At 44.2% G+C, this 15,149-nt stretch overlaps 1 protein-coding gene across 2 annotated transcripts in view; it reads right to left on the bottom strand.

Moving 5' to 3' along the window:
- Nucleotides 1-15,149, bottom strand: part of SEPTIN7 (septin 7) — a 525,571-nt gene that overhangs the window by 66,296 nt on the left and 444,126 nt on the right. For both annotated transcript variants that reach the window (XM_078688225.1, XM_078688224.1), the window contains exon 10: nt 555-680. In XM_078688225.1, coding sequence (XP_078544351.1) covers nt 555-680 — 126 coding nt within the window. The remainder of the gene's footprint in view (nt 1-554; nt 681-15,149) is intronic.

Here is a 15,149-nt window from a genome sequence, read left to right on the forward strand (position 1 = left end):
ACACACACACACACACACTTGAGGACGGACAGATAGACAAAGGTTTGTGGGCATGTGGAGATCCAGGGATATTGTTTGTGATGGACGGCAGGATAGAAATATAGGCAAGCATGAAACGTGCAACAAACATGCTTTTGCTGTTTCCTGCCACCGTTCCAAACAGCACGGTGACAGGGGCATTGTAGTGATATTTTGCAGAGCAATTGCTTCCCCCCATCTCCCAATATTTCCACCACCAGGAAGGCAGTTTGTCACCAGTGCCAAAATTAGTTTATTGAAAAAACAATTCCCTTTCAAGGTAGCCGGAACAAGTATCTCTGAACCTATTAGTCGAGTAGTTATTTTCAAATTACAAAGTAAATCAGGTCACACAGTCGCTTTTTTTTGTAATTCTTGTTAGCAAAATTAGATTTCTATCTTCATAGCAATCAGCACAGGACTATATGCGGAGATAAACGGATTTGACTTTATGAAGAATCATTGCTTTTCTAGCGAATGCATTACCAGTAATAGGAAGATTAAAAACTGCATATGCACAGCACATCAATACCTACTTTGTGAGCTGGCCTTTATTTTTGTTGTTATCTACTCCATTGCATGTCACAGCTGCCAGTTTTCTGCTTCTGTAGTTCTCGTAATGTACATTGTTTGTAACATCTTTTAGGTCCTGCATGTGAGTTCTGTGAATAGAAATCCAAATGCTGGTTATACTAGCTGTCCATACCAGGTGCAGCTCACTGAGCTCTCTCAAGCAGTAAGGCCAATTGCTCTGGAAGAAAAAAAAGTTACTTACCTGGAACTGTAGTTCTCCACAATTGGTACCTTTCATAGACTCACATGTTTGGACCATCCCAGTCATCAAACTGGGGGTTTCACAGAAAGATGAAATTTGCAGTTACACATTGAATTTATAGGGAAGTGAAGTGACTTCATAGCTTTGACTGTGCTACTCTTTAATAGTTATGTGCCCGGCCTGTAAGCATGATATTGTTGTGCACACCCAAACATATTGTTCCTCAAGATAGTGGGGGAGGGTGGACTGCAGACATTTTACAATTGCCTTGTGAATGTTAGATCTTTACCTAAGAATGGTATAGATTTATTTGCCCTTCTATCACCTGGATATCATTCTCCTTACAGAAACCTGAATGACTGAACTTCACTCCCTGATATTGCGAATGCTATACCTCGCGGTTACCCGATTTCCCATTTTGATCGACAGGATCGTAAAGGAGGTGGAATTAGCATAATAGACATCTTTAGAGTGCAATGCAACCTATTTAAATCAACTAAACGCAGCAGAAGGAGCTGTTTAACCATTAAACTACGGTTATATCGCTCTCTCGGGGGCACCGATATATCTCTCTCCTGGTCACTACATGGAGTTCATCAACTCTTACAGATATAATTGCCCCCTACTGCACTCAGTTTTCTAATTTTACTACATTTTATTGGATTTTAACCTCCATAGCTATGTCCCAAACAAAACATAGACCCGAGCATTGACTGGTGTTTTCCTTGCTTTGAATTTAAATCTATTGGTCACTTCTCCGACTCTCACAACAGGACACACACTCAATTTGATATTTTAGAATAAGCCATGTATTATAATTGCCATGTCTCTCCCGATTACATGGGCAGATCATTTTCCTGTGCTTTTTCATTTTAAAGATGGCAACAACCAGCCCCTGCAACACTTTGATTTTAAACCTAAACTTTAGGCTTGGAGCAAGATTGGTGAACAGTCCCATTATCGTTTTAGTCTTCCTTCCCCTCATTGGAGGGCTCTTTTCAGGATAATGTCAATCAGTGTTAATAATTGGCTCATATCGGCTGTTAATATCTTAGCCCCCTAAAGTAAAAGTTTCAGGTTGCCGCTACACACCAGGGCCATGGTTCTCACAGGCCTTGAGGGAAGAAACAAGCAAGTGTAAAGCACTGGAAAGAATACGGAGATGGAATTACATCCTTTCGGACAAATCCTTCAACAAGGGAGAGTTAAAGTATCAAACTTATCAAGAAGACATAAGGAGACTTTTGTATGCAGAAAATTAATGAGGTCCCTAATGGCCCTAAGGAAATCTTCACAACTGTTAAATCTTACTTAAACCCTTGGGTGTGTAGTCCTGCCGTTACTGCCCTCCTTAGACCTTTGTGAATGCTTGCGTCCGATTTGTTTTTATTGACAAGAGAGAAAATGTACTCAGATTTTGTTTTTAGCTCCTCCAGGTAGTATAGACACTTTGCCTGCTACTGAGCCAGCTGCTTCTCTTAACCCCTTCGGGGCTGATGACGAGCTCAGCTCGTGATGAGCATAACCTGCCGTGCGCTCATGACGAGCTGAGTTCGTCATGTAACGCGGTAATTTCAAAATTACCGCGTACAGCAGGAAAAGCCGCCGCATTGATGCGGTTAATGGGCCGCAGCTCTTTCCATTAAACATCTGGTTGGAGAACTTGGCACATGCTTTCCTAAAGTGAAGATCCGGCTCCATGTTTGAACTGGGGGGGCCCACAAGTGCTTAAGAAGGCACTGCAAGTCATCAATCTGAAGCTTAACACATGGTTTAATCAATCACTGAAGACCGTGACTTGCCCTGACTGCTGGAAGCATACCTATGTTGTACCACTGCTAAAAAGTGGATTCTAACATCCTTTCGTACTATAGTGCGATATCTTGGTTACAAATAGAAGCATAGAGGCTCAAAATGTTGGTAAACTATTAGCTGTCTACCTAGAACAGTGTTTCCCAAACTGTGGGTCGCGTTCCATTGTTGGGACCTGAGCCAATTTTTGGTGGGCCACCAAAGTCCAGGAAATAAAGATGCATTTAAATTCGGTATTTATTATATCATGTTAGACCTGGCATCTTTTGGTGTGATTTCACCTGTCTTTTTGCTTCTGACGTTCTGTTTTTGACTGTGTGCTGCATTTAGTTTTTGCTGGTTTTAGGACTCGGGGCACTTTACCACTGCTGACCAGTGCTAAAGTGCAAGTGTTCCTGTGTAAAAGGTATTGGTGATTGGTTTATCCATGATTGACACATCTGATTTACTAGTAAGGCCTTAGTAAAGTGCACCAGGTGTGCCCAGGACCTGTAAATCAAATGCTACTAGCGGGCCTTCAGCACTGATTGTGCTACCCTCATGAGTAGCCCTGCGTTGTGTGTATAGTTTGCCATTACAACCCAGCAAGTGTACCCACTTACCAGGCCCAAACCTGCCCTTTTACTATATATAAGTCACCACCAAGGTGGGCCCAAGGCAACCACATGTGCAAGGTGCAGTGTATTTAAAAGGTAGGACATGTGCAGGTGTGTTTTACATGTCCTAATAGTGAAATACTGCTAATTTCGTTTTTCACTATTGCAAGGACTTTCCATAGGGTAACATGGGGATTGCCTTCAAATATCTTTTAAGTGTAATTTTCCAGCAGATAGAGATTTGGAGTTTGGGGTCTTTGAACTCACAATTTAAAAACACATCTTTTGGCAAAGCTGTTTTTTAAATTGCATGTTTGAAAATGGCACTTTTAGAGAGTGGGCATTTTCTTGCTTAACCATTCTTTGCCTCTGCCTGTCTGTAGAATGCACGTCTGGATTGGCTGACAGTTGGGCTTGAGTGAATACACTCAATACAGTCACACAAAGGGAGCTGCGGTGTGCCTTGCATATCCTGATGGCCCATCACAAGGTTGATGGGCCTTGCTGAGCTAGAGTGGTGGGAGGAGTTGTCACTGACACCTGAATAGGGCTGTGCCTGTCCTCGCACAAAGCTGTCTCCAACCCCCTGAAGTGTCTGGAGCCAGGACAGGGAAAGGCAGGGTCGTGTGCACTACAAAGACTTCTCTTTAAAGTTTGTCTACTTAAAAGGCAGAAATGAGTATAAGTATTTGACCTCGGACACCCCAAAAGCAGAACACTCCTGGACTGAGGTCATTTGCCAGGAAGAAGAGCTGGATGCTGTTGGAGGGACTGATCTCTGCCTGTTGCTTTGTTGTGTTGGCCCGCTGCTTCTGATGGGGAGTTAAAGGACTGGACTTTGCTTTCTATATCCTGCTTCCAAGGTTCTCCAAGGGCTTGTGTGCGCTATCCTCCTGTTAGGAAGTCTCAGGGAGATCAAAGACTTCACTTGGCAGTGCCTGGGCTCTCCTGCTGAGAGTCCTAACTTGCCACGTGGTGCCAAATTCAGTTCTGGGCCCTTGAAAGTGTAACCAGGCTATCTTAAGGAGAAGATCCACACATCGACTCCCAGCACCTGTTTTCTTGACACACTGTTGCAAAAGATTGATGCATTGTTGATGTCTGCACCGGAGCATGGTTCCCACTCGACGCACTGACAATCGCTTCCTCTGCAGACCCCAGCATGGCAGCGCATCAGACAAATCGCCGCAGTGTGAGTCCCAAGCATTGTGTCACCAACATCTGTGACACCCACTCCGGCACAGCACCTGCATCATAGCGCAGGAATCGATGCAGCGCTTGCTTCGCGGCTGTGAATTAGAGGCAGCACCTTCATCGCCGCAGCCTGTCTGGATTCTCGAACCATTGTTCCTCGACACTGTTTCTTCATTAACACCGCACCACAGTAAGGAACCCAGGCCACATGTCCGGAAACTGATGTATCACCTTCTCTGCCAGCAAAATACTGATTCTTCACCTCCCCTGCCTACAGTAAGGAACCAACATCACCTTACCTGCCAATAAGGAACCGAAGCATCACCTCCCCAGTGTAGTAAGGAACAGACACATTGCTTTGCTTTCCAACACCTCAACTCCCCTGTGCCTCACACTGTGTCTTCGATTTTTGACGCATCCAAGGAACTTTGTGCTAAAAAAAACACATTCATTGATTTCTTTGGACTAAAACTTGATTAATCTCTTAAAAGTGATATTTTGACTTGTGTATGTTGGATTGTTGTCATTTTGTTCTTGTTTAATTCAGATAAATATTGGCTATTTTTCTAAACTGGTGTGGATTCCTTTTGCAATGATTTCACTGTGTTACACTGTGTTTGGGTACAAATACTTTACACATTGCCTCTGAAATAAGCCTGACTGCTTGCACCAAGCTACCAAGGGATTGAGCAGGGGTTATCTTAGCTGTGTGACCTCCTTGCCCTGACTAGAGTGAGGGTCCTTACTTGGACAGGATGAAAACCACTGATAAATGGAGACCCCACATCTAACATATGACATTTGCTGCTGCTTTAAATACAAAGGTCAAATGCCATGCCATGTCTTCAGATGCTTATTTGTTTTAACACAAACACTGATGTTTACAACGTCCTGTCACTTTGCATTCAGAGAAAGAAAAGTAAAGGAAATTATATGGCTCCTACTGGGTTACATGAAGTGTGGAAGGAAAGCTGAAGGATGTAATTATTTGTAAAACAAACCAAATGTAAATACCTCTAAATGAAATGCACACATTCAGAAGATAGTAAAGTAAAATGGAGCATATTTTGTTTTTTGCAATTTTGAAGGGTGATGGAAACAAAGATTTTAGTAGTATCAGAACGAATCAAGACTCTTTACTTGGTGACACACAAAATACAGTTTCACTAAAACTATTTCCACACATTATCATTTGTGAACAAGATAGTTATATCCATAAAACTGTATGACTGTGCACATTTAGTGATCATTTCAATAATAAAAAAAGTGTACTGTCTGCAAACAGCAATGCATTACCACACAATGCTGTAGTTATATTAAAACAATTGCTTGCCTCATTGCCATTAAAGCTCAGTGAGTTGAGAAAGTTTGCCGTACTATAAAGTGGGTTGTGGTTCTAAAACGTTTGGGAAGCACTGATCTGGAACACAAGCTTTGCCATTGTTCCCAGGCCAGTTTTCGTCCGACTCACAGTAAAGAATAGACACTGCTCGAAGTTACCAAATGTATTTAGTTCAGCTTGGATCAAGGTCACGCTACTGCTCTGGTGCGGTTAGATTTATCCACATCATTCTACAGTGTTGCACTCCATCTGGCTTACACAATTTGAAAGTGCTTGGGTCAATGGGCCGGCCCTGGGCTGAATAAAATCTTTCCATTCTAACACCAGGTTGTCCTTCTACCCCCCCCCCCCATACATTGACCACTGCTGGCACCTGTTTTTCTTTGCTACATTCCTGAAAGAGATCTTTGGACATCTTGCCTGTCTCAATGCGATAGACAGTCGTACATGCTCTGGTTGCATCCAGAGTGGATCTATTCTAACTCTCTTCATTAGTGTTTGGTTAGGTGGCTTCATCTGTTTCAAAATGATGCAGCCAGGCTGCTTTTTAAAATACCACATCATCGTCGTAGCACCACATCTCCGATCCATACACTGGCTTCCGGTGAGCAAAATACTTCAATTTAAATATCTCGTTCTTACATATCGGGCTTTTCATGATATGGGTCCCAGATATATGAGTGAACGTGTAAAACATTGTCCAATCAGGGATTTCAAATAGTCAAATGCATGACTTAATTCCTAGGCTCAAGCAGGTGAGAAAAAGTGTCCTCTTGGCAGCAAAACTTTGGAATGATTTTCTGTTTGCTTTAAGTGGAATTAGCAATAAAATTTGCTTCAAATAACAGTTGAAAGCCTGGCTCTTTAGATCTGCTTAACCAATGCTCACATACTCTCATTGTGCCTCCGACTACTCATTGTAGTGCCACGATGCCGGCTTGGGTAGGTGTGGAGTTTTAAAATGGACCTACTCATTCATTTAAAACATAGCACTGAACCTGTGACAAATCATTCACATTATTAAACAAGAATTGAAAATGCAATAGGTCTCGCCTTTGATTAAGTTAAAGCCATTTGCTTTGCTAATGGTATTGTATTCTAGCTTTGCATTATTTAGTGTACATTTGTGATATGTGCATATATTTGCTTTCCCCTCGCCCCTTTCGTCTGCCTCATGCTATTGTAATACTCACTATACAAAATTTAAACTACTACACAACTAACAAAACAATTCTAACTACATACAACCATAACATATCACAAATATACACTAAATAATGCAAAGCTAGAATACAATACCATTAGCAAAGCAAATGGCTTTAACTTAGTCAAAGGCGAGACCTATTGCATTTTCAATGCTTGTTGAATCCATGCTCTCACCCATGTATGTACTCATTTACTTGTCTATTCACTCAGGTAATCACTCATCGATGGGATGAGACACCCATTCATTCATACATCTACTCAGGCAGACATCCATCCATCCATCCATCCATCCATCCATCCACCTGTTGTCCTGTTCAGCCTCACACATAAAATTCGCCATTCATAAGAATCTGTGTTATTTGAAAAGTGAAGCCTATTGGTTTTGGTAGTGCTCATTAATTAAAGGCAGTCACTGTCTGGGCTCATTGACAGGCAGAGCAGAATGGGTGAGACGCTGTTACTTCCTTTATGAACTATCTGTGATTTCTCTCACATGGCTATCATCAGAACTGGAGGAGAGTACTGGCAGCCTGGGCTTGAGGCAGCGCAAGTGGAGGCTGGCTGTCTGGGTGTCCCACGCTCCAACTCTTTCATAGGACGAGGGGGGCTTCCCTAGGACCCGCTGTGCGCTCTTGGGGTTCCTTCTGTCGCTTTTCAATAAGGCGTTATGAATTTCCCTCTTATGCACCCATTGCCCCATCAATGAATGCACAACAGAGGATCAGCGAGGCAAAAATGATTTCATAAACACCCACCAGACCCACAAAAACAACCTCCACACTACACAATAACCCAATGAGCTACAGGCACAAAAAACACACCTGTCTAAACATGCAACCAAGCGCACAAACCGCAAACACATCGGTAGAGCTGGTATTTAAGGTTGTTGTGACAGGATACGATTGCACCACTGTAACTGGATACAGTTTTCAGTAAATTCCTGCTACACACTGCTAAGAAGATTGCAGTGAATGGAAACAGCCCCGGACTGTTTAAACACGACTTAACTTCACACGCTTGTGTTAAGACGTGGGGGCGGGCAGCAGCGGGTCAAAGCTATCAACAGTGCAGCAGGTAAAATGGCACCAGGTTCTAGGATGTTGAGGCGCACACTGCACCCTAGTTGTGGCAGTGTTTATAACGGTCAGTCAAACTGAGGAATGCTGGAGCGGATCCATGAGTGCCTAGCAGAAAGTTGCTGGACTCGGACCTGGAACCCTGGCCTACTAAAGCCGTATGCCACAACCTCAACTTTCTGACAGTGGCGTGCATAGCCAGTGTGTCATGGGCCCGAGTGCAAGGGAGGAAATTATACCCCCGTCAGTGGTCGCTGCCTGAACTGTGAATCATAGCAATATCCAGGGTACAGTTGGACCCGGAGGGCACTGGTGGCACTGCACATGCGGCATCAATGGAAGCCACGCCCAGCTTTATGACGCTTTCATCTGGGCATCTACGTGTAAGTGGCTTCGGTCACCCTCTCCCTCCGCACAGAATAAGTTGATACAGCTTTGGGAGGGAGGGACTTCTGGGACAGTCCCCTCCTCCCGCCGGAGGCTCTGGGAGCTGAGCTCTCGCTACCCCAACCCCCACCCCCTGCCATGGCAGACATGCCTGGTGGACACACAACCAGAGCATTCATTTCTGAGGAAGCTTTAAATAGCTCTGCGGCACATGCAACTCCCTGTGCTGTATTTTTAACTAACAGCAACATGGGGATGTGACACCTCCCAAGCGGAGTGACAGGGAGACCACAGGGGGCGACGCAGTCTCCAGAAATAGCGGCGCATTAACACCTCATCTACAAACTGAGTATGACACACACTGGCCCTTTCTCAAATGTACTGCGTTCACTGTGGAACAAGCTGGATAGGAGCGATGCACCGTATGCTCCTTAAACTGAAATAATCAGACCCCCCAGGATATAGCGGCATAGATTTGCAAATTTAGCGGCACAAAAATGTAAATTTAGCGGCACAAAAATGAACATTTAACGGCATTATTGCGGCACTATTTTACTCTTAATCATTCATTTTCAGCCTTAAATCTACGCAAACTGATTTAGCAGAGTATTTAACTATGCAATAGGCATTATAAACTTCGAGTTTTTTTGCTATATTCTCCTTTGTGGTAACATTCCAGGAGTATAAGCTCAGTCAAGCACAAATAGACCCCAGGGACGCCCCTGACCATGAAGACGTCAGAGACACTCCGGACCATGGAGATGTTGGAGACACCCCATGCCATGGAGATGTTGGAGACACCCCATGCCATGGAGACATCTCCTCACCCTCTGTTCCGACAACAATGCTGGTTCGGGAAAGAGACAGCACTATTAACTGGCCCAATCTGTAAAGTGGCGCTAATGTCTTTGCATGTGACAGAAAACATTCTGGTCACTTTGCAAACACTTTGTCTAGTTGGATGCAGTTATTTTCCATGTATTGTATTGTATCTTATTTATTTACCCCTGTTGTCCCGAGTCTGCAGCTCGAACAGAATATGCCAGGGAAAGATCAACAAAATGTTTCTTTCCTTTTTTGGATCCATTTCACAAGGCAACGAATGGAGAGTTAAGAGCCGCTTGCTGAAGTCACGGTTTTCCTTCAGCAAGCTTGGATGTGGGAGGACATAGGGCTCCACGGACCACTGACCAACAATCCTCCCCAATCCCCCCCCGCGTCTCCCGCCCCTTCCTTCCTGAGGCTGCCGTAGGAACAGAAGAAAATGCCCGAGAAAGATGAAAGAGCACTTTCTCGAGCTGAAATTCAAACACTGCCTGGCTTTCAACGAAATTCTCGGAGACTCACCTCATCTTCCAAAGCGCATGGATATAAATCCCTTAATGCAATAAAGGCGTGCAACAGAAGTTATCAGGCTGTTACGGCTGTACAGTGCCACGGAGTGACGTGCGCGCGTACAGCCAATAAGATGTCACCATCTTTTTTGCTGCCTGCCGGAGTCCATTTTTTGCGGCCAAAATGTTCAATATCGCGGCCATCGCGCTCTTCTGCTGATTTCGCGATTATTTTGCAAATCGCGAAATCGCGAAATGCTGGAGGGTCTGAATAATGGAGTGGAGAACTGGGAATGCAGCCCCATCTGTGTAGTGAAGAGATTGCAACTTTGTCACGTAAAACCAAGATGTTGTCGGAGTGTCCAGATGGGCCGTCCGAAAAATGGAAAGGGCAGTAACAAAAAAGCCAGATATCCAATCACACGCCACCGTTTACCATAAACGATGACGCAAGCCAATGGGAAAGAGGGGCAGGCTTCAAGTTCCTTCCAAAAATGTATTGATTCCAAAAGGCCCTCACATGGCAAGAGCAGCGCATGCGCGCTGCTAACGCCAGGTGAGACCTAAAAAGAACCAAACTTCAACCAATCAGACACAGTCAGATTGAAGACTAAACCCTGAGACAGCACCTTACTTTAGATTTCATAAAGCACTAGTGTGAAGGAATATTACCAGTAGGTGACACCCACTAACAGGGAGGAAGGTGGGTCACATATGAACCAATAAAAGATAACAATTCTGGAGAACCACAGTTATAGGTAATTAACGTGTTTAATCTCCAGAATAGGATCTTTCATAGATTCACATGCTTGAATGAAAAGCAGTCATTGATATAATACAATTATTTGTGAACAGAGGGTAATTGACAAGAAGGCTCACCTATATTGAAACAGCTGGCATAGAATGGTGTGACCAACTGCAGCATTCCTCTGTGCCATAGAGTCTAGGCAATAGGTTTGAGTAAACGTATGTCTGTTTTATACATGTTGCAGGACAGAGGTCTGCTATCAACACTCCAGTGAACTAAGCCCTTGATGTAGAGACACTTTTTGCTGAATATGCTAAAACTCTTCCTCGCAAAGGATTGCGAACCTTGTCATGGCAGACTCCCAGCAAGCTATACTCTGTTTCAAAAGAGATTGTCCTTTCCTAGGTGGACCATACACTATGAACAATTGACCACATTTTCCAAAATTGGCTCGTTCTAAGTAAACTTTAAGCAACTTATGACATCCAGAATATTAAGAATTATTTCTGCTGCAGTACTGGAGTTTGTTAAGAAAGACTAAAGCATTACAGGCTTTTTCAAGTGAAAATCTGATGGCACTTTAGGTATGAAGCATGGAATAGTTGCTAAAATGATTACTGTCAAATTTGTAGATTAGGTTCTTTTACTATAAAAGCCTGAATTTCTCCTACTCTTCTTGTGGAGGTTAAAGCAAATAGAAGAGCCAGTTTCAAAGAGAAAAATTTAAGGTCTTCTTTAAGTTAAGCTATTGAAATATCCTTCTCACGACCCTAGTAGGTAACACCTGCTGGAATAACAGTAGCATTTTTTGTTTAGATTTGTTGGAAATGGGTCCAAATTCGGCTTGCCCCAGAGTCAGATCTTGGTTTGTTGAGATTGATGATATTGCGACTCTTGGCATTCCTTTTATATTCTGTTTAACCGCATCGTGGCGGCACATTTTCCCCTGCTGTGCTGGAATATGCAAAAACCCATTATTCATGACGAGCTGGGCTCGTCATGAGCATGCGAGGAGGCTACCTCATGACGAGCCCAGCTCGTCATGAGCGTCGAAGGGGTTAAAGAGTCTGTCCATGTATTGTCTATTCCAGGAAATTGCTCGGCTTCTAACAGAGTATAGTGCCAAATCCTATATAGTTTGAGCTTTTTTGGATTGAGTAAGAGATAGAGTGCCTCTGATTGTTTGCAAAGTACGTTGAAGCTGTACTGAGCCTGTAGATCAATACAAAATATTTTTTTTATTCTGGACAGGAAAGACTGCAAACCTAGAGGGATGGCACTCATCTCTGAGAAATTGATTTAAAGGGAGTTTCGTCCGGTTACCATGGTGCAGCGGCCAGGACAGCTGACTTCGGAGCACAGGGCTCACGGTTCGATCTCCGGCTCCGGCGACAGCTCAGCTCCATATGACTCTATAGCTTACTTAGTTTCCACGCTGGCCCCCAGCCCCTTGAGACCTGTAAGGGTGAATAGTTTGCGCTTTACAAAACCGGATTTATTATTATTATTAGTATTATTGCCAATCCTGTAGTTGCACTTCCCAGACGTCAAGGGAGGTATATATTGTCATCACAAAGCAAAGTATTTGTACCTACCACATCACCTTAGCTACAGAAATTCTGTTGTGGGATATGAATTAATACATGGCACTTACATTTGTTTTCCTTACTTGGCTGCTGCTGCCTGTGTGGGTGTGTTTTCACGAATTTGGAAGCACAAGTGTTTGCAGTATTAACAAGCTTTGCCAAAGTCAATAGGTCCATCTATTGGAGAGTTATTAGCTTTACCAATGTCTTTTAGCCATGTTGTAAAGCAGCATGGCTAAAAGTTATTTTTTTTTAAAACTGCTATTACACAAGAAGGTTACAAAACACGTATAGCCCTTTTTTAAATAACTTTTAGCCATGATGCACAGCAGTCATGGTGCTCTAAACCATGGTTAAAAGACATTGCCAAAGCCAATAGCTCTCACATAAACTGGTTTCTTTCTGAAGTTTCTGTATTAAGTTGGTTAAATGAGTCACTGGTTCTCTGGATGGAAGAGATTTGCATAGGTCTGTATCCAAAATTGCTCCCAACATTGAACTTTCTCTGGAGTGTAAGCACTAACTTGTACTTGTTGAGTGTCATAAGGGAGCACCATAAACTGAAAATGCTCCTGGCCTATGGTGAACTGCAGATAACATCTGTGGGCCTAAAGGACAAGAATATCAAATCACCCCCCCTGAAGTTTTATATGGCGTGAACTTGACCCGAAATCGGTTATCCGAGCGCTTTACCTGAGCATCAGTTGCATTACACGAGAACACATAAATTTTTGTTAGATACGGGGAGATGTTTAAAAAAAATTAGTAACTACATTTTTAAGTACAACTCTTGAAAACCAGAGTTTAACTAATACATCTTTAATCTACTTATACTTACTTCCTTTATGCATCTCTATACCTTCCATGTACTTGGATTTATGTTTTTATTACTTTCCTTCCCTCAAAAAAATGCATATTCAATGCATTAGCCTATTTCTCACCCTATACATCTATCAATATCTTTAATCTACATATACCTCCTTTATTCATCTATAAACTTTCCATGCACCTATGGATCTATATATTAATTATAAACACTGCAAGTAAACCTACCGCAGCGCCGTGAGGGAAACGGCAGGACCGACGGGCACAGGGGAAGTGCCGAGAGACATCCCAACTCGGCACCAGGCACTACAAGCCCCAGAAGCACCAGGGGCGGCGCGCCCGTGACACGCTCGGAGCGCCAGGAGGCGACTCCTCAAAAGGCTGACTCCCCGGGAGCCCAGTGGGGGAACACCACTCAAACTGCAAGTAAACCTACCGCAGCGCCGTGAGGGAAACGGCAGGACCGACGGGCACAGGGGAAGTGCCGAGAGACATCCCAACTCGGCACCAGGCACTACAAGCCCCAGAAGCACCAGGGGCGGCGCGCCCGTGACGCGCTCAGAGCGCCAGGAGGCGGCTCCTCAAAAGGCTGACTCCCCGGGAGCCCAGTGGGGGAACACCACTTAAACTGCAAGTAAACCTACCGCAGCGCCGTGAGGGAACCTGCAGGACCGACGGGCACAGGTGAAGTGCCGAGAGACATCCCAACTCGGCACCAGGCACTACAAGCCCCAGAAGCACCAGGGGCGGCGCGCCCGTGACACGCTCGGAGCGCCAGGAGGCGACTCCTCAAAAGGCTGACTCCCCGGGAGCCCAGTGGGGGAACACCACTCAAACTGCAAGTAAACCTAAGTGCCAGGAGGCGGCTCCTCAAAAGGCTGACACCCCTATCGCCCCGCGAGTCGCGCGCGGGAGCGCCCCGGGGCTAAGCCCGGGCAAAGGGCGGGCAAAGGGCGGGCCCTCTGTGGCCCTCAGTGGACAGCAGTGGTTGGGCGGGCAACCCCCCTTGTCTTTAGTTTACTTTATTTCGTGAGTACTTTTTCAATTTAATTAGTTTTTAACTTGTTTACCGGCTCTTACAAACCCCACTACCATTGGCATAATGCCTCCAAAGGAAAGTAAAGGGAAGAGCGTCACTGTTGCTTTTACGGGAGCTCTGGATCAATTTATTAAAAGAATGAACTGCGTGGTGGATGAAAGTATAAATATTATGGAAAGGAGGGTTTCGCAGGAATTGGCCATCGGCCATTGGCCATCGTGAGGAGATCTTCCCTTGGACCAATGGCACATGTTCAAACACCTGCTCCCAAAGACAGAATTAAAATAGCAGGAGAGACTAATGGTTCCCTAAGTAATGAAATCATTTGTGGATACAAATACTAATAATGATACACTGAATGTCTCTGAGGGTAGTTCTCTAAATGTCTCAGAATCTATATTGCAATCACCTAATAATTTACCTAATGCTCGTACTGCACCGGTACCCATTGAGTCAGCTAAAGTATACAACACTAGGCAGCAGAAAGGGGTGAACGCAGGGGCAATTCCAAAAAATAAGCAAGGGCCTACCACTAATATTGGTGGTAAGAGGAAGAAGGGTCCTAAACAGCCCGCATCACCTAATACTAGTTTGGACATAGCGGCTGTTGGTAAAAATAAGGATATAGCAGACCATGGGCCCCTGGTACAGGTTCCAGGGGGATTGCTGCCAGCAGGGATTGGCGCAGAAGGGGGGGATTCTGCTTCTACTGTCATACTTGAAGCACTAAGGCACCTACTACGCCCACTAGAGGAGAGATTGAGTAAAGTAGAGATATTTTTAAAACGTATAGAAAGGGACATAAAGGGGATATTAGACAACCCACAGAAGAAGTCTAGTACTAATCCGCAACTAACATTGCCAAAAGCTATGTCTGCAAAAACCCCAGATGTAATACTAGTGCCTAATGAAAAAGTAACACCTAAATCAAATGTGGGGGACCCCATGACATCTAGAGAGGTATCCACTAATAAACCACAAAAGCAAAGTGCACCAAGCACAGCAATAGGTAGTAAGGGGGTGGTAAATGGAAATAGACCAAGTAAAGACCAGACAAAGGATGTATTTAACCTTCCCCCGGAGGTCTGTCCATTTGTGGTAATCCTGACTGGAGTTCCAGAGTTAGGCAAACAGGAGTTGGAAAGCTCAACTTTCCTCTGGAAAAGGGTGACTCAATGGCTAAATATTAAAGTTACCCCCTGGCCTGATGG

Source organism: Lissotriton helveticus, chromosome 4_1 (genome assembly GCF_964261635.1).
Source record: "Lissotriton helveticus chromosome 4_1, aLisHel1.1, whole genome shotgun sequence".
Lineage (NCBI taxonomy): Eukaryota > Metazoa > Chordata > Amphibia > Caudata > Salamandridae > Lissotriton > Lissotriton helveticus.